The following is a 19,158-nucleotide window of genomic DNA, read 5'->3' on the forward strand; positions in this document are numbered from 1 at the left end:
TAAATTAATAGGTTTATATAATTATGACATGGGTAACTACCCCTTGTTGCGGGAAGAACCAGTAAATTAGGTCTATGATGGATGGTGATGCATGGTTCTAAAACTATGTCGTGTATCACCGGGACCCATGGTTGAGTAGGCCAATCGGGTACTATCAAAATACCAGACACGGAGTCTACTGTATATTCCTAAATACCCGACTGATGAGGCAGAAGGAGGGAATGCATAAATAAATAATCCCCCAATGCAGCGAAAATGCATCTGTACCACTGCCCCAGGTTCTGGTTCCCATGAACATAATTCGATAACTGGTGAGAGCATGGATGCGAATAGGTCGATATCTGGTGTTCCATACCGTGCTGTAATTTCAGCAAATACATTTTTTATCCAACATCCATTCAGTGTTTTCATAGAATTAGCGTGACCTGTTGTCTGCCACTAAATTCAGTTTACCTGGTAAGTAGGTAGCTGATATCCAAATATCTCTCACTGGATACACTATTGCCAAATTGTGTTGGCCAGATTGTCACATGATGTCAATATGTTTCCACCCATATGGTTGATATATGCTACCACGGTGGTGTTGTCAATTTGTAGTCTAACATGCTGGTGATATAACCCAGAACAATATGACTTAAAGTCATGGAATGCACTCAACATTCCCAGGTAGTTTATGCCCAGTGTTTGTAATAATGATGCCTCCTGTGCATTCCATCTCCCCCACAGCTGGAGATGGAATTGGTAGCATCCCATCCAAGTGCACTGGCATCAGTATGTAGTTCCATAGATGGGTAGCTGATAATGTTTGGATCGGAACAATGCCTAATGTTATGTTTCCACCATTTTAGTTCCATTGTGGCCTCTGTTGGTAGCTTCATTGGTCTGTCAGAATGACCCCCATAATTTTTGAGTGCACGAATGTGTGCCCTCTGTAATTTTTGATAATGTAAAGGTCCGATTTGTGTGGCTGGAAACGCAGCCACTATAATGCCAATTATTCTTGCTACCAGTCTGATGGATGGTTTTGTTTTGCTGCAAGCCTCCATTAAGGCTGTAACCTTTTCTTTCGGCAAAGTCACTGACATGTGCACTGTGTTAAGGGTGTACCGCAGATGATCCATTGTGTTAAATAACATCTGTGGTCATCTCTAATGGGTACTGTATAGTAAGCATCTTTTAATATGATGCTTGCCATGTAGTAACCTAGGAATCAATTGCTTAGCAGTAACAAAGGTTCCCATCTAGTAATGAATATATAGTACGAAAGTATTCAAATTAGTCAAATCTATGATGATGTGGTAACCACCATCTAGTTTATGATAAAGATTTTGGACACGAATTCCTGTGATTCGTGTTGGATATCCTCCATTACCCCTTTTTTATATGGGCACTGTAGTTCAGCATGCGCTATTGATTTTTTCTTTGCCTGTAAGCATGAACATTCGGTTCGGTACATGCTGAACTGGAGGATTGTGTTTTGTATAAATTCTATGGTATAACCCTATACTTCTGAAAATATAAGTGTCGGTAGTTAATTTATTCCATGCATCCAGATAGAATTGTAATCTCCCACCAACCTCGTAAGGAACCAGACCCACCTACCTCCATGGTTACTATTGGTAGGTTTGTTACTTTTTCGGCATCCTCCGTGGATGTTGAGGTGCCGGTGTCTGGATCTGTAGTTGGGTCGGTGTTGAGGGTTAGCGCATTCCCCAGGAAGTAGTTTTTAGACATTGCTTTAATGAGCCCCAGGGTTTTACCCTCTTTGTCAAGTTCTTTTACCTGTTTTGATAAGTTGCCTCCAAATAGTAATATTGGTGGTTTGGAGGTTCCAGGTTTGCAAAGGCCTGCAAATTAGGGTCTAAAGCCAGTTGGATGGCATTTCTTCTAATGCTGTTTACTCGTATTGGTAGTTGCAAAATAAAGCCAGTGCATCCTGGTGATCTTGTGTCATGTCTTTTTTGTTTATTGTGCGGGCGAAACCCGTAATTCCCGCTGTTAGGACTTTCAGAACTTTCTGTTGTTTCAAGTCCCTGGCTCTGCCATGTTTTCAAATACACTGGTTGACACTGGGAACATTCAGTGTTTTGCAGTTCCCTGATGGTAAGTGTCTTCCAATAGGTTTTCTTGCACCCCATGTGCACTAGGAGTATGTTCTGCACCCCTCTTCAGGTTCAGCCCAGAATTGACACCCTATACTCCCTTCTGATGAGGGAGAAACACTGTGCAGCCCTACAAGAGGTACTGCTGTAGGACTTACTAGCTGCCCCCTGTGACTAGTCTCCATCTCCCGGAGCCTGCCACTTACCTGCTCCAACAGCCGCTCCAGCTGGCTCCGATGCTCTCCGGCACTGGCCACTCGCTGCTGCTTCAGTTCCTGCAGCCGCTCCAACCGGCTCCAATACTCATGGTCACTGGCCGTCGTGGCTGCTCCTGAAGCCGCTACTCCTGAAGCCGCTCCTGCTCCAGTTCCTGCAGCCGCTCCAACCGGCTCCAATGCACATGGGCACTGGCCGTCGCGGCTGCTCCTGAAGCCGCTCCTGCTCCAGCTCCTGGAGTCAGCCCAGGATTGACCCTCCGTGCTCCCCTCTGATGAGGGAGAAACACTGTGCAGCCCCACAAGAGGTACTGCTGTGGGGCTTACTAACTGCCCACTGTGGCTAGCCTCCATCTCCCGGAGCCTGCCACTTTGGAGTATTTCCTCCAGCAGCCGCTCCAACCGGCTCCAATGCTCACGGGCACTGGCCGTTGCGGCTGCTGGTCATCCTGCAGCCGCTCCAACCGGCTCCAATGCTCACGGGCACTGGCCGCTCGCGGCTGCTCGTCATCCTGCAGCCGCTCCAACCGGCCCCGGTGCTCACGGGCACTGGCCGCTCGCGGCTGCTCAAAGTCAGACTCATCGGAGTCTGGCATTCGGTCCGTTTTTTGCTTCGCTTTCCCGCCCGGCTTCGCCAGTGCGGGAGCGAAGTCGGGCACAGCTGTTCCCATTTCGGGAGATTGGCGTGCCGTTGGCTGCTGCTGCCAGCTGCCCGCAACTCCGCGGTTCTCCCCCGCCAGCTTTTCCGCAGCCTTCGTGGATCTGGTCCATGTCTCCACCTGTAAGGTAAGTGGAAGGAACGCAGTCTCCTTACCTGCTGTTCTCGGCTTTCAAATTCTGCCGCTAAGGGAACGTCGTTCCCCCTGCTGTGACTCGTTGCAATGCGTGTAGCGATATGACACGCATGCGTCCTGGCGGGGTTCTTCACGTAGTCACTCACGTGACTCCGAAGTAAAATATGAATATGAGGGGCAATTGTATTAACAAGAGGGTGGTGGGAGCATGGAAAAAGCTGCCAGAGCAGGTTGTTGAGGAAGATATTATTACAAGATGTAAATACACTTGCACAGGTACATGGATAGTAAAGGTTCAGAGCAGGGTTGGGGAACCTGCAGCCTTAAGGCCGCATGTGGCCTTCTAGGCCATTAAGTGCGGCCTTTTGTATGAATCCAAATTTTGTAGAACAAATCCTTTTATTTTTATTTAAGAAGGAACTGCAGATGCTGGAACATCGAAGGTAGACAAAAATGTTGGAGAAACTCAGCGGGTGAGACAGCATCTATGGAGCGAAGGAAATAGATGCTGCCTCACTCGCTGAGTTTCTCCAGCATTTTTGTCTACCTTTTATTTATATTAATATGTTTTTGTTCATCTTTTATTATTTTAATTTTAATCTTGAAAAGAACGTATTTAAAATACCAAAGAGTAAAAGAAGATTCAACAAAATAATACCCCCCGACTGACGGCCACAATTAAAACATCAGTAAGTCATGAGGGCTATTTTAACAAAATAATGTACATTTTGAAGTATATCTAATTGAAGTTTCTTGGATGCGGCCTTATTAGATTACAGCTAACTTAATACGACATTCCAACACGGAAAGGTTCCCCACCCCTGGTTTAGAGGGATATGGGCCAAATGTGGGCAAATGGGACTAGCTTAGATTGTGGACCTTTGTTGCCATGAACGAGTTGAGCTGATGAGCCAGTCTCCATCCATTGTATGACTACGACTTTGCCTTTCTTGTTTGGTTCATGCACAGCTTTGTTTTATTCAACTCTCGGTTTGACAGAGCAACAATACAATTTGTGTCCATGCAACATTTTGTAAACAAATGCACTTCACTATTGTACCTGAAATTGCATTTTCTCTTTGGCATGAATGCTGAAGTTAACGCCAGTCTCTTGTAAAGAGTCGTCTGCAAAACATTTGCAAAACATTCTTGGCACATTTATACAGATGTTATCAATTCCTGTTGTGCAAGCAGAAGGCTGGAAATGGCATTTCTCAACCAAGTTGAGATTGATATAGATGGAAGGAGGAGGGTTGAAATGGGTGGGAGTTCAGGGGACCCAGGGAAGAAAGACAGAGGAAAGGAGGGGAGGGGAGATGAGGTTTATAGGTTTAGTTACCTATAATTGGAGAATTCAATGGAAACTGGAGGAACAGTATCTCATGTTCCACTTGGATAGCTGACAGCCTAACAGTGTGAACATGGAATTCTCCAATTCTAGGTAACTAACTACATTCCCCCCTCCCCTTTTCCCCCTCTTTCCACACTCCCTCGCTAGCCTGTACCCCACCTGAACTCCTACCCATTTCCCACCTCCCCTTCCACCTATACTCCTTCCTCTGGCTTCACAATTTGTACCTCTTCCATCCTTATCGCTCACCTTTTGACTTTGCATCTCGAACCATCTGCCTATCAAAAACCTCCCTCATCTGTATCCACCTATCACTTGTCAGGCTTTGTCCTGCTCCTCCTCTCCTCCAGCTTTCTTCCCCACCCCCATCACAGTCTCAGGAAGGGTCTCGACACGAAACGTCACCCGTCTATATTCTCCAGAGATGCTGCCTGACCTGCTGAGTTACTCCAGCACTTTGTGTCTGGTTTATAAACCAGCACCTGCAGTTTCTTGTTTCTCCAAGTACGCCATGTTCATTAATTTATCTTATTTAATCTGCCAGTTACAACTATAGATACATCCAACCGATTTGATCAACAGGATATCTCTTGCTCTCTATAATAAATCTTCATTGACTCTCTTTAAATTTGTGGCATATAAAATTGGTCAAAATAAATTTCTGAATATTTTACTTCACAGAATTACTAAATTTGTCGACTTTCATCTACTATTCGCTATCTCTACTCAAACAGTGTAGATTTTGTAAAGCTTAACTTAATGATTTTAGATGGATGTTCCTACAATTTGCACATTTGACAGTTAGATTTAAATATATTGGTTTGAGTCATAATGGTACAGAAAGAGAATATTTAGTCCAGAGAAGGTAGACAAAATGCTGGAGAAACTCAGCAGGTGAGGCAGCATCTATGGAGCGAAGGAAATAGGCGACGTTTCGGGTCTGTCTGAAGAAGGGTCTGTCTGAAGAAGTATTTCCTTCGCTCCATAGATGCTGCCTCACCCGCTGAGTTTCTCCAGCATTTTTGTCTACCTTCGATTTTCCAGCATCTGCAGTTCCTTCTTAAACGTTTAGTCCTTTGTAGAACAATTCAGTCAGTCCCAATTCCACTGCTCTACATCCATAGCCCTGCAAGTTCATTTCCAACAACTGCTTATTCCATTTCATTTGGACATCATTGATCAGGTCTACTTCCACCCATTATTGTTGACAGCAACTTCCAGTCAATAACATTTGCTGCATAAAATCACACATTTTTCCTCACATCACCTTAGGATTCTCTTATCCAAAACTTTACATATGTCATACCGTGTCCTTATAGTTCACTAATGGGAACTTGTCTGAATCTGTTGTGACCTTGTATAACTATGTTATTTGCAGATTTTCCCACCAGTAGATTGCTGTCAATATCTTAAGTAAAAGGCAAGTCCTGACAAGATGGTTTGTAATTTGCCTATGGTCAGCTGTTGTCATGCTGTGCTTGCTTTATAAAAGCTTATCTGATGAAAATCAAAACTGCTTAAATATGAGCTTCTCATCTCGTGTTGAGGCATGCAGTTTGTTTACCATTTCAATTTGCCAGCATTCCAGACCGGTAAATAAAATGCAGTTGGAGCATTTACAAGTCGCCATTTTATATCTGTGGGATATTTATATTCCACAGAATTCAGTACATTTGTAAGATTAAATTGATTGACTAATTGTTGCAGCATACCATTTACAGTATATTGCCAAAGGCAATGTTTGGTTACTATATGGATGGATGCTGTATATAGCCTTGTGTCGACTGTAACATTCAACCACTTTACTAGACAGAAGAGGGCCAAGCTCGAGTGAGTTTATGAACTCTGTATTGTAATTATCTGTCATTAGCATTCAATTGTGGCTTTTGAAATGTTTCCTTTCAATTAAAGAAACAATTATCATTAATATTTATCCATCCATTTGATATTTATGCAGTCATTCAATATTCTATCGCCTTTTTAATTTGTGGGATGTTTATAACATCTGATCTATTATGAAGATACCAACATTTAAAATTACACCATTATTTCACAATGTTAAGGGCATGTCCCACTAAGGCGATTTTTTTTGGAGACACCCGGAAAGTAGGCTGTCGCCACATGGTCGCAGGGTGACGCCTGTATTGTCATGAGTTGTCTCCTCAAGTGTCGTAACTTTTTTCTTGTCGCCGCTAGATTTTGAAATGTTCAAAACCTTTTGGTTGACCGTGGGCTTGATGTTGCCTGTCTTCTCCTGTCGTAGGTGCTATTGTAGGTTGTCGTAGGTTGTCGCCAGGATGACGCCCGGTGACGTTGGTTGTTGCCGGGTGATGACCTCGGTGAAGTCCACTGGCGACAACCTACGTCATCCTACGTCAACCGGCGACAGTACCGGTGACTGAATTGTCTTCAGTTGTCGCCAACAAGGTCGTTGCTTGTCATAGCTTGTCGCGGGTGGACGTAGGTTGACTTCGGTTGTCGTAGGTTGTCGCCTGTGTGGTCGTAGGTTGTTGTAGGTGTGGTCATAGGTGGATGTCCTAAGTCGCAACGATTGGGTTGCCGGTTGTCGGTAGTTTACCGTAGCTTGACGTTGACTAGGTGGTAGGTTCTGGTAGACATTGTCGTAGGGGCTTTTTCGGCGACCTGCTACGACTGTGACAGTCGCCATAACAGCTTCTCAACTAGCATTTGGTCTCACTCTGTCATTGCTGTTCCCTTTAATCCATATCCCAGTTCTGATGAGGAGACCCAAATGTGAAATGTTAATTGATTCTCTTTCCACTGATGCTGACTGACCTGCTGAGTGCTTCCTGTATTTTCCAATCAGGCTATTGAACGCTACGAACACCAACTAAACTATGAACTGTCCTGTCCTGTTTGCACTAGAGATTTTGTTTTGTTTTCCACTCCATTCGAGATTTTTATTTATTGCATTTTTTTGGTTAATTTCCACCTAGAGCAGTGTTTACAAAACGGTTATGATGCAGCAAGTTAGAAAATAATTATTCCTTTTCAGTACATATGACAATTAAACCATTTGGACTTTTGATTAAGAATCTTTAACATAAATATTAGCAACAAATTTAAGAGACCCCCCTAAAGATATTATTCACTCTTAATGCATTCATAAAAAGGATTTGCAAAACCACATTGTTGACTGAGTGGATCCCATTACAGTGCAGCAGCTTCCATTTGGTGCATTTGTCATGAATCTTAGTTTGACCTGACTAAGAAGAGTATTTGGTTCACTGAACAAATGCTATAGAAATAGAATGTCTCCTTCTCTGCTCCATCTTTATGTTTTTTTCTGATCTTTGAGAGCAGTTGAATATGTTCTTTCAGGTACAGTAACATTGGTGATAATGTGGTTATTTGCTAATCCGTCCTTTTTGGTAATTGTCTATAATTAGAACTGTTTGCTTTTTTCAGATTGCATTAAATGAATCTTAACATTTTGATATTTTCTAAAATTTGAACATGATATGTGGATCGTTGGATGTCTGGTTTAAAACAACATTTAAACTAGTAAATATGAACTAATCAGGCAAAGCATTTTAGACTGGTTACTGCAAGATGTCAATACTGATTAATTTTGTTGTAATTTGGTTATAAATGGTCTGGATGCTTTTTATGAAATAATTTTATGAATGGAAAATTTTAAATTGACTCAATGGTTCTTGAGAGCTTTCTTGTTTTTAACTGAAGGATGTGGATGAAGGATGTGGATGAATTTTAGTTGCCTTCTGAGGATAAAGCAAAAGCAAAAGACTATAGAAAAAAGTTGAGACTGTGAAGAAGATTCAAATATTGCACTGAGCTACGGATCTCTTAAAGCATGCGTTAGCAATTTATTATTAAAATAATGATCTATTAGAATATGGCCACCTTGATTCCCAAAACACCTGTAAGACCCAGCATTTTAATCTTCGCTAATCTGTGCCATCTTTTTTTACTTTGAGCAAGACCAGACCCTAGTTTCTGTTGAGCATAAATTCTGTCCGACGGCTATTGATTGTTCATTCACTTAACATAGACAGATGCTCGCCCTGAGTTGGAGTCTTTGATGGTGAACCATCTTTTTAATCGACAATGATGCTTGGTTAGATCGCTGTACTAAAATGCTGTCATTTACCGAGTTACATTAGTTAATAGATTTCATCACTTTACTGTATCTTGCTATTGCCTCTGTAATTGCAATTCCTTTCTTTGTTTCTGCAATTTCTTTCGACTTTGTTGATTCAACTTAAAGCATCATATCTCATTTGCTGTAAGATTACAAAAGGTCGCATACTCGATAGAAATATATTCAATACATTTTTGCTCAACCTCAGTCCATTCAATGCACGGTTTTGAATTGGCAGCAATATTCTTCCTCACTAAATATTAAAATAATTGTGTGTAATAGGCATTCTGAATTTGTGTCAACCTTTTGGACTGTAACTTCACAAGATTTTTATGCAAGATTTCAAAATAATGAATGATCAAGACAATGTCCAATGAAAAGTATATTGGGATAATTTTGTATCTTTCTGTCATGCTATTTTTAAAAGTGGATTTTAATCTTTTGGAACTCCAAGGCAAAAAGACAAAATAATGGAAAAAAATGTAATTGTTTTGTTTATGAATTTGGGCAGGGCAGTGGATCTAAGGTTGCACGACCTTTGAGAAAAACTTTTACTTCAAATTAGAATATGAAATAGAAGTGTAAAGAATCTGGAACTTAAAACAAGGTAGAAGTGTAACTGAAACCTGCAAACATAGTGAGATAGAAAGCTGATACCTCCTGACACCCTCACAGATACAATTACAGTTTGCTTTAAACTTTGTATAACCAACAAAGCAGAGATGTTTTTTAAGAGTTTTCTTGCCAAAACTTGTTCTTGTTTACAGACCTTATCTCTCCAGCGGCAGATGATGGAAAACCTGATCATTGGACAGGCAAGGCAGGCAGCGGTATCCTTTCATTGCAGAGACTCTCTTCAGAACAGACAATTACCAGAGATATTTTGGATAGGTCTGTTTAGTTTGTATCATCGTGCACGTTTTGATGTTATCACTGACAAATCTGCATGTAGAAATACCCTCTGAACATTGGTGCCCAAAACATGCTGCAAGGGGTTTAAGAGGCTTTTGGAGAGGCACATGGATATGCAGCGAATGGAAGGATTTAGATTGTCTACAGTCAAAGGATATTAGTTTCATTTGGCATTATGTTTGGCACAGACATTGTAGGCCATAGTGCCTGTTCCTGTTGCTGTACCGTCCTGTGTTCTACGTAGAACTATATTTGAATCATCTCCAATATTAAAATACACATTCTCCTGCTCAAATCAATTCATGGTCTTTCCCCTTCCTTTATCTGTACTTTACAGCCCCGAAGGAAAGAGGGAAAGATTCCTTAATGTAGAAATCCCTCTGAAGTGTAATTGAAAAGTCAGCATTGTATAAGAATCTATTTTTAATTTAGCATGTCAAATGTGCAAACATAGAATTTTACTTTGGATCTGCCTTTGGAAGGGCAAAATCATTGAAGAAAACAAACTTTATCAGATATGAAAATGTTCCGTTAATTTCTCAACTACTTTTAAAATTATTTTCCAGACTGAGTGATAGTGCTGTGATGTTTTAGGTTGTTTATTAAAGAATAGAAGGTGTTTTTCATTATTATGTTCTGTTGTATGCATTTAAAAGTTCTGGAAATGCAGTTGTAAAATCAAGGAAAGGAAGCAAATATCCATAACTAAACCATATACAGCTGCAAAGAAAGATGGAAGAACGACGGCTGAGACTTCAAGAAGAAGCCAACAGGTGACAAACAAAACAGATTGCTTATCTCACCTTCTCCACCTCCACGTGTGCTTGCTCAACTAAGTCTGCGTCCCTTCATTTTAGTCTGAAAAATCAGTTAACGTATCCTCTGAAATCCACAAATGCAGTTAAATCCTCGGCTCCAACACTAGGGAGGGAACAAATCCTCTATGAAACATGTCTGTGTCCATGTTCCCTAGGGGAACCCAAGCCAGGACAGTGGTAATAAATTTCTGTTCATCAATTCATGTCATAGGAGCCAAAGTAGGCCATTCAGCCCGTCGAGTCTACTCTGCCATTCAATCATGGCGGATCTATCTTTCCCCCTCTCGACCCCAATCTTCTGCCTTCTCCCCATACGCTTGACACCCATACTGATTAAGAATCTGCCAATCTCTGCCTTGAAAATGCCCAATCACTTGGCCTCCACTGACGACCATGGCAATGAATTCCACAGATTCACAAACGCACCAGAAAACCTTTCAGGCGAGTCCATTCCATCAAAATGAAACTTTTAACAGCAGACTTAATTATGTAGCACTGAATATACATTGGCTAGATTGCATAAACTGATTTTACCCTTACACTATTTTCAAAGTCACACTAATCTTTTCCAGCCCTGTGACTCAAATCAAGCTCCAAATCTCACTGTTGGAGGTTTCAAATCAGACCAGTTCTCTTGGTATCTACTGCTGTATCAGTGGATCTGAGGCCCTTCAATGAGAAACATAATAATATTTGAATTTGATTTGAATTTTTTTTTAAATTACTTTAAATAGTGAAAGAAGCATTTTAAAATAAATATATTTACTTCAAGAGTGCTTAATCATCATACGGATTGAAACACAACAGTGCAATTCTTACTTGCTGCAGCACAGCAGGTTTGTAAACACAGTACCTAATAGATGACATCATAAACAAACAAAAAAGAATCTCAATAAATAATAAAAACCCAAGATAGTACGGAACAAAATAAAGCTTAAAGTCCCCAGTGCAGCCAAGACAACTCATAGTTCGGAGTTCAGTTGGACTTTGTAGTGTTCAATATCCTGGTGGTTGTTGGGAAGAAGCAGTTCCTGATTCCTGACGTCACATTATTCAGACTCTGATACTTTCTTCCCGATGGTAGGAGTGAAATGAGAGTGTGGCCAGCGTGGTGTTGGTCTTTAATGCTGGCTGCCATTTTGACTAGTAGCAGTGTTCACCACTCTTTGTAATCTCCTGCGATACTGGGCATTCAATTTGCCGAACCAAGCTGTGATGCAACCAGCCTCTCTACTGTACCGTATTTGGAAACTGGCTTGTTAAAGAAATTAAGGTTGATTAAAACATAACAAAAACTAGCTTCAGAGACAAAATGACTTTAGTCCTCTCGCTCAAACCTGTATAAATGCTGAGAACAGTTACAGTGCAGGAGGACAGATGCGTTTGCATGTGATATTCCTGTTTGCTGCGTTGCAATGTACAGGCATGGAAACAGAAAAAATGCTGACGTTGCTCTACATTTGGTTGGCAGTTCTCCATAAAAATGTCGGCTTACTTTTAGCACAACCCAGCCCAACTATGCAAGGGCCGACTCTCTCCTTCACATTTTCAGCTTGGTGAATTTACATTTTTATACTCTCTGAACACTCTGGCTGACATCTGGGATGTCCTCTTTCCTTAGTCTTTCCATTCTAGGTCCTCCGAGATATCCCCTTTTCATATGTCACGTACACTGCCTCGAACCTTATCTACTGCATCCAGTGTACCAGATATGGCCTCCTGTACATCAGCAAGACCAAGCGTAGACTAGGCGATCGTTTTGCTGAACATTTGCGTTTGGTTTGACAAGGCCGACTGAATCTCCCAGATGCTAACCACTTTAACTCCATTTCCCATTCCCACGCTGACTTTTTTTATCCTGGGCCTCTTCCTTTGCCTTTTTGTGGCCACATGCAAGCTGGAGGAACAGCACCTCATATGCTGTTTGGGGAGCTTACAACCCAACAGTATGGACATTGAACACTCCAATTTTGGGTAACTCCTCCCCCACCTTTCGCTGCAACAACCTCTGGGTAACTCCTCTCCCCCCTTCTTTCCCCAACCTCTGTGTCCCCCTCCTGGACTCCTGCCAATTTCTCCCCTGCAACCCAACACCACTTTCCTAGCTCTGGATTTACAATCTGCATTTCTTCAAACCTGCTTCACACCATTCTTTCTTATCTCTGGCCTTTGTTCTGATCATCTGCTTTTCAAACCCTCCCCATTTGCCTATGTTGACCTATGATCTGCCACACTTTCTGCTTCTCCCGTTTTCTAGCTTTCCCCCTTTTCCAGCTTTCTTTCCCCCCCCTGCCTCCTGCAGTTAGCCTGAAGAAAGGTCTCAACCCAAAACGGCATCAATCCACGTTCTCCAGGGTTGCTGCTTAACCCGATGTGTTATTCCAGCACTTTGTGTCCTTTTGTGAACCCTTGCTTTCCTTTGTTAATTTTCCTTTGAACACAATTTGGCAGAATATTTTAACATACAGTCTTCTTCAGACTTCTACTCATTAATGATACTTCTGTTTATTTGGTAAAGGAGATGCACTGTTACTTGTCCATTTTATTCAAGCTCTAGTTTCCCAATTTCTTGTTGAAGTGCTGTGCACCTCACAATAAATTCTTGAGCAAATTCCTAAAATAAATTGCCCAAAGCTGTGTAAATATAATATATTATTCGTTTGCTACTGATGGTGAAATCCAACCGAATAACACGTTGGTTTAGTGATCCTTAAAGCTTAAGCGTCAAGATTGCAAAGTTGGCATTTGTTTTATCAAATCGTTTGATGATTTTTATTTTCAATGATAGGCCTTCAGATGGCATCTAAAACGTGGCAGATCATGTGTATGGACTCAGTGTGGTCTACCACCTTACACTCTTACACTTAGTATGACTGTGCCGAATGTGCAGCAGGATTGTCACTGAACTGTAGGCAAAACAGAATGCCACTGTAGGTGGTATACATAGAAACATAGAAACATAGAAATTAGGTGCAGGAGTAGGCCATTCGGCCCTTCGAGCCTGCACCGCCATTCAATATGATCATGGCTGATCATCCAACTCAGTATCCCGTACCTGCCTTCTCTCCATACCCTCTGATCCCCTTAGCCACAAGGGCCACATCTAACTCCCTCTTAAATATAGCCAATGAACTGGCCTCGACTACCCTCTGTGGCAGGGAGTTCCAGAGATTCACCACTCTCTGTGTGAAAAAAGTTCTTCTCATCTCGGTTTTAAAGGATTTCCCCCTTATCCTTAAGCTGTGACCCCTTGTCCTGGACTTCCCCAACATCGGGAGCAATCTTCCTGCATCTAGCCTGTCCAACCCCTTAAGAATTTTGTAAGTTTCTATAAGATCCCCTCTCAATCTCCTAAATTCTAGAGAGTATAAACCAAGTCTATCCAGTCTTTCTTCATAAGACAGTCCTGACATCCCAGGAATCAGTCTGGTTCCCAGGAATCAGTCAATGAACCATTGAATCAGTTTAGTTAAGTGGGATTTTTTGAACAAAAAATGATGGTTCTGTGTGCCATGTTGCGAATAGAGAGAGATCACTGCTCACGCTTTTGTTTGCTTTTAAGGAGGTTTTCAAACAGCACCATATTGACCCCGGAGAAGGAGGAGCAGAGAAATGTGTACGCGAGCATTTTAGAGTTTGAGCAGGACCATGTAAGTGTCAATAGAAAATAAATTGCCAATGTTTTAATGCATGTGTGTTTTAATGCACTAATACAAAATAAGTGTTGATGGTTCATGTTCCCCTAAACCTAGCAAAAATGACCATTTGAAAAGTGAGAGTCTCATGTCCTGCTTCTCCTTCTGGATCCCTTTTTAACATGACTATGCGTGTATCATTTCAGCAGTAGACAATAGACAATAGGTGCAGGAGTAGGCCAAACGGCCCTTCAAGCCAGCACCTTCATGGCTGATCATCCCCAATCAGAACCCCGTTCCTGCCTTCTCCCCATATCCCCTGACTCCGCTATCTTAAAGAGCCCTATCTAGCTCTCTCTTGAAAGTATCCAGAGAACCGGCCTCCACCGCCCTCTGAGGCAGAGAGTTCCACAGACTCACAACTTCCTGTGTGAAAAAGTGTTTCCTGATCTCCTTTCTAAATGGCTTACCCCTTATTCTTAATCTGTGGCCCCTGGTTCTGGATTCCCCCAACATCGGGAACCTGTTTACTGCCTCTAGAGTGTCCAAACCATTAATAATCGTATATGTTTCAATAAGATCTCCTCTCATCCTTCTAAATTCCAGAGTATACAAGCCCAGCCGTTCCATTCGCTCAGCATATGACAGTCCCGCCATCTCAGGAATTAGCCTTGTGAACCTACGCTGCACTCACTCAATAGCAAGAATGTCCTTCCTCAAATTTGGAGACCAAAACTGCACACAATACTCCAGGTGTGGTCTCACTAGGGCCCTGTACAACTCCAGAAGGACCTCTTTGCTCCTATACTCAACTCCTTGTTATGAAGGCCAAAATGCCATTTGCTTTCCTCACTGCCTGCTATACCCGCATGTTTACTTACATTGACTGATGAACAAGGAACTGTTTCATTGACTGATGAACATGAACAATCAGTGAACAAATATGGAATAAGTCTGTTTAAACGTGCACCTTGTAGGGCACCATGGTCTCCTTAAATATGTAACCTAAACACTTGATTTTAACCAAGACCTTGGGAAAGTAACTTTTCATACATTACATTATTTTTTTTCTCTGCACAATTATATGTTAATTGCAATGATTGTATTTTAAATAAACTATCCACAGCCATTGGCAATTGTATTAAAGATGTTTTATTTGTATTATAGGAGTGGCCCAAACAATGGAAAATGAGATTGAGATCACAACCTAATGATCTCGTGCTGGTGGCAGGTCTTGTATCGCAAATACTGAGGTTTGGAGAGATTTTTATTTTTTGTTTAACAAGTAATGGAAATATTGCAGACAGATAACTGTGATGTTATTCTCACTCCCATGGAAGATTAGGACCGTAATTTATTTCTATAAACAGTAAACATTTCCAAAGTTGCGAGTAGAAGGGAGCATTGCAGACTTGGTAAGATGAGTTCCGTGACTGTTCTTCTTTCCTGCAGTTTTCCGAAGGGACATGCTGTAAATGCTCAGCAATTTAAATCACAGAGAACACACAAAGTGCTGGAATAACTCAGTAGTTCAGGCAGCATCTCAGGAGAACATGGATGGGTCACTTTTCGGGTCACCTATCCATGTTCTCCGTGACGCTGCCTAACCCACTGAGTTACTCCAGCACTTTGTGTCTTAATTTGCAAAGCAGCATCTGCAGTTCCTTGTTTCTTCATGTTGGTTTAAAATCTGATCTGTGATGTGAAAATTGCTACTTTCTTTTTCTTTTTTGAATTGGTTTATTCTCATGCTTTTGAATGCTGATTGAAACACTTCATAAATTGCTGTAATCTTGAAAAAATACACTTATTTACTAATTCATTACTTTCAATTTGTAACATGGGGAGTTTGTGATGCATAATTGTTTGCAAACTCATTACAAATTTTGACCTAGCATGTCGCAAATATCATTCCTTGTAAAATTCCCATCAGTTGATTTAAAGATAACAATTCCGCCTTCCTACACCTATTCCCTGTATCCAATCATGCCCCCGCCACACACAAGCACATACACATGCCAAAACACAAATACAAGCATAAACATGCACACACACCAGATGTTTGATTGTTGAAGATTTCAAAGAACAGAAAAGTTTAGCATCATGACTACATAATCCACTGACAGAACTGTCAAATTTAATGCAATAAAAAAATCAGAGGAAGAATGCTTGGGGGAGTTTTTTAAACTTTATCCTAGCACGCTCCCACCATGCATTCTACTGTTTTGCATGAGGTTCGAGCAAGTTTTATCTTGCCCCATGAAGCTTGATTTCAGTTGAAAATTCTAGTGATTGGCTTTGCAGTTTTCCTGTGGAATACCAAGAAATTATGTCAATGGAAATTATCTAATATGTTGGTACTGTTTATACATATCCTTCAATTTAAGAAATTGTTACCACACCCTCTTAAAAATAAATATTTGCCTCCACTTCAACAATGGACTTATTTTTAGGGGATTATCCTTACCACAGGTTATTAATAATGGATCCTTCTTGCCTCACGGAAATCATTTATCATTTGTACGAAAGCTGGAAATTTATACTATTTGTTAGACTTGTTAGACATTTCAAACTGTTTAATTCTAACTTTTAAGACTGGTTATTTTTTGCCCTTTTATTCACCTGTAACTGTTCAAGTTTTCTCGTTTCAGTTGTCTTCAGTTTATTTATTGATAACAAAATAGCAGTAAGATGATCCCAAATAATTCACAGCCACACTTAAGGGAGGATTTGAATGTCTGACAGTGGATGCAGAAGGGATTTACAAGCATGATTACAGGAAAGAGGGACTTTCGTGCAAAAGGGAGATACATAACATTAGACTGGAGAATTAGGGGTTGCCCTCATTTGAGTAGATTAAAGGTATAATAAGGTATAATAAATGGAAGTGGTGTACGGCCATCCAACATGTTAACATTGCTTTGCCATTTAATAGGATCTTGTTGTTTCTGCTACTTGGCCCTATTTTCCTGCCCTATCCCATCTCACTTAATTCCTCTAATATCCCAAAATCTTGATCTTTGTTTTGAACGTAATCAATAACTGACCTCCTCAGCCAACTTGAACAGTGAATATTCAAGCTGCGAATAATGAAAGGTTTGGATAAAGTGGATGTGGAAAGGATGTTTCCACCAATGGGAGAGTCTAGGACCAGAGGTCATAGCCTCAGAATTAAAGGCCGTTCCTTTAGGAAGGAAATTAGGAATTTCTTTAGTTAGAAGGTGGTGAATCTGTGGTATTCTTTGCCACAGAAGGCTGTAGTGGCCAAGACAATGGATATTTTTAGATAAATAGATTGTTGATTAATATGGGTGTCGGGTTTTGGGGAGAAGACAGGAGAATGGGGTTAGCAGGGAGACATAGATCAGCCATGATTGAATGGCAGAGTAGACTTGATGGGCCGAATGGCCTAATTCTGCTCCAATCACATGACCTTATGAGTAAATAATTCAAAAGGTTAAGCATCCTGCGAGTGAAGAAATTTCTCCTTGTTTCATTTCTAAATGGCTTGCTTTATTTTGAGACACTGACCCTGACTTCTCGAATTCCCACCAAAGTGAAACATCCTCTCTGTTTCCACCCTGTCGAGCTCTATAATAATTTTGTATGTTTCAGTATGTTACACCTCACTCTTCTGAATTCTAGTGAATAGACACCTATTCCATTCAATCTCCTCATATGGCAATCACTTTTGTTTAAATTACTTCCAGACACTATTATTAATTTGATTATTTTTGTCTTTAGATATAGTTGCTTTTGAATAAAGATCTGCAGGGTTTTGAGATGTGGGATTTATATGGCAAAACATGGAACATAAATTAGTCATTTGTTCTGGGGTTTTTTTTTAAAGACACAAAGTGCTGGAGTAACTCAGTGGGTCAGGCAATATCCCTGGAGCACATGGATAGATGATGTTTCAGGCCAGGACTTTTCTTCAGACTGATTGTGGGGGAGGCATACATCTAGAAGACAGGAGGGGCAGGACAAGGCATGGTAGATAATAGGGGAACATAGGCAAGGGGGGGGGGGGGGGGGCTTGGAGGGAGTTGGAGTTGATAGGCAGATGGTTGGACAAAGGCCAGAGTTTTATTCTCCTTATGACGAGCTAAAAATTAAATTCCATTCTGCAGCTGTTCAGAGCATCCAATCACACAACTACTGAAGAAGCTACAGTGCAGGATTTACAGCAAGCTCTACCCTATTGTGAAGTCACAGTTTTCAGATCTGGCTGGCATTACTGAACTGTGTCCAGGTACTGCATTGTACTCCTTCCATGCCCAGTGTCCACTGAAGACGGATGTAGCATCCTCATTTAACAGAGGAAGCAGATTAAAGTCTTCGAAAAGTGCGTGTTGTTTGGGCTCTATTCAAGATCAGAATAAATTAAATTCTGGTGAATTAAGACACAGTTCCTCTGTCAGCACAGTGGCATTAATTGAACATAGTAACGCAACCTCAGATACTAGCAGTCAGAGTGGACAAGGAGAAGATGCTGCAGGTCGACAGATCAACCCAGCAGCGACTGATGGAACAGATCCAATGGTTGACAAAAATAGCCCTTTTGAAGATTTGGAACACTACATAACAAAGTTTGAGCCACAACCGGGAAATGATAAAGACAACTCAACACTACTGACAAATACTGAACATCATCAAATGGAAGATATTGAACTGCAAAATCACCTGAAGGATATTGTTACTGATGTGCATAATTCAATAGGTAATATACTCAATCATTTCTTGACTTTCACAATGTATTCCAGTGCATGCTTTAGAGAAGGGATTTGTGGGTCAGTTTGAGAAAAGTCACTTTGGGTTATGCTTCTGAATCATACAGGTATATATATAAAATCGCTTTGTTACCACACTGGGTTTACATCAGCACAGTATCAAAATATTGTTGGTTTGTAGCAAACCTTGGCAATGATTTTAAGCCCCACCCCCCCCTCCCCCAATCCCACAGAATTGGAATGTGCCTTATCATAAGGCCATAACTTAGTTGTGTTTTTAACCTACACCTTGAGCAAATAATTCCAGGAAATGTTGAGAGTGATTTAATCAAACTCCTATGTGAGGGAGCTGTATTGGTGCCACTATTGGGAAATAATATCATTAATTGTTTTCTGGAGCAGAAACAACCCAAGACTTATATTTCTTTAAACTTGCTCGAGGTGGAGTGTTCCTCCAGGCCTGTAAAGGAGATCTTCT

The 19,158-nt window shown here is 41.1% G+C and overlaps 1 protein-coding gene across 1 annotated transcript in view; it reads left to right on the forward strand.

The window, feature by feature from the left end:
* Positions 1-19,158, forward strand: part of vps9d1 (VPS9 domain containing 1) — a 78,606-nt gene that overhangs the window by 15,547 nt on the left and 43,901 nt on the right. Inside the window, exons 6-10 of the mRNA XM_033035753.1 lie at positions 9,353-9,415; positions 10,218-10,270; positions 13,878-13,965; positions 15,118-15,203; positions 18,081-18,670. Of these exons, the coding sequence (XP_032891644.1) occupies positions 9,353-9,415; positions 10,218-10,270; positions 13,878-13,965; positions 15,118-15,203; positions 18,081-18,670 (880 nt within the window). The remainder of the gene's footprint in view (positions 1-9,352; positions 9,416-10,217; positions 10,271-13,877; positions 13,966-15,117; positions 15,204-18,080; positions 18,671-19,158) is intronic.

This window comes from Amblyraja radiata, chromosome 17 (genome assembly GCF_010909765.2).
Source record: "Amblyraja radiata isolate CabotCenter1 chromosome 17, sAmbRad1.1.pri, whole genome shotgun sequence".
Classification (NCBI taxonomy): Eukaryota; Metazoa; Chordata; class Chondrichthyes; order Rajiformes; family Rajidae; genus Amblyraja; species Amblyraja radiata.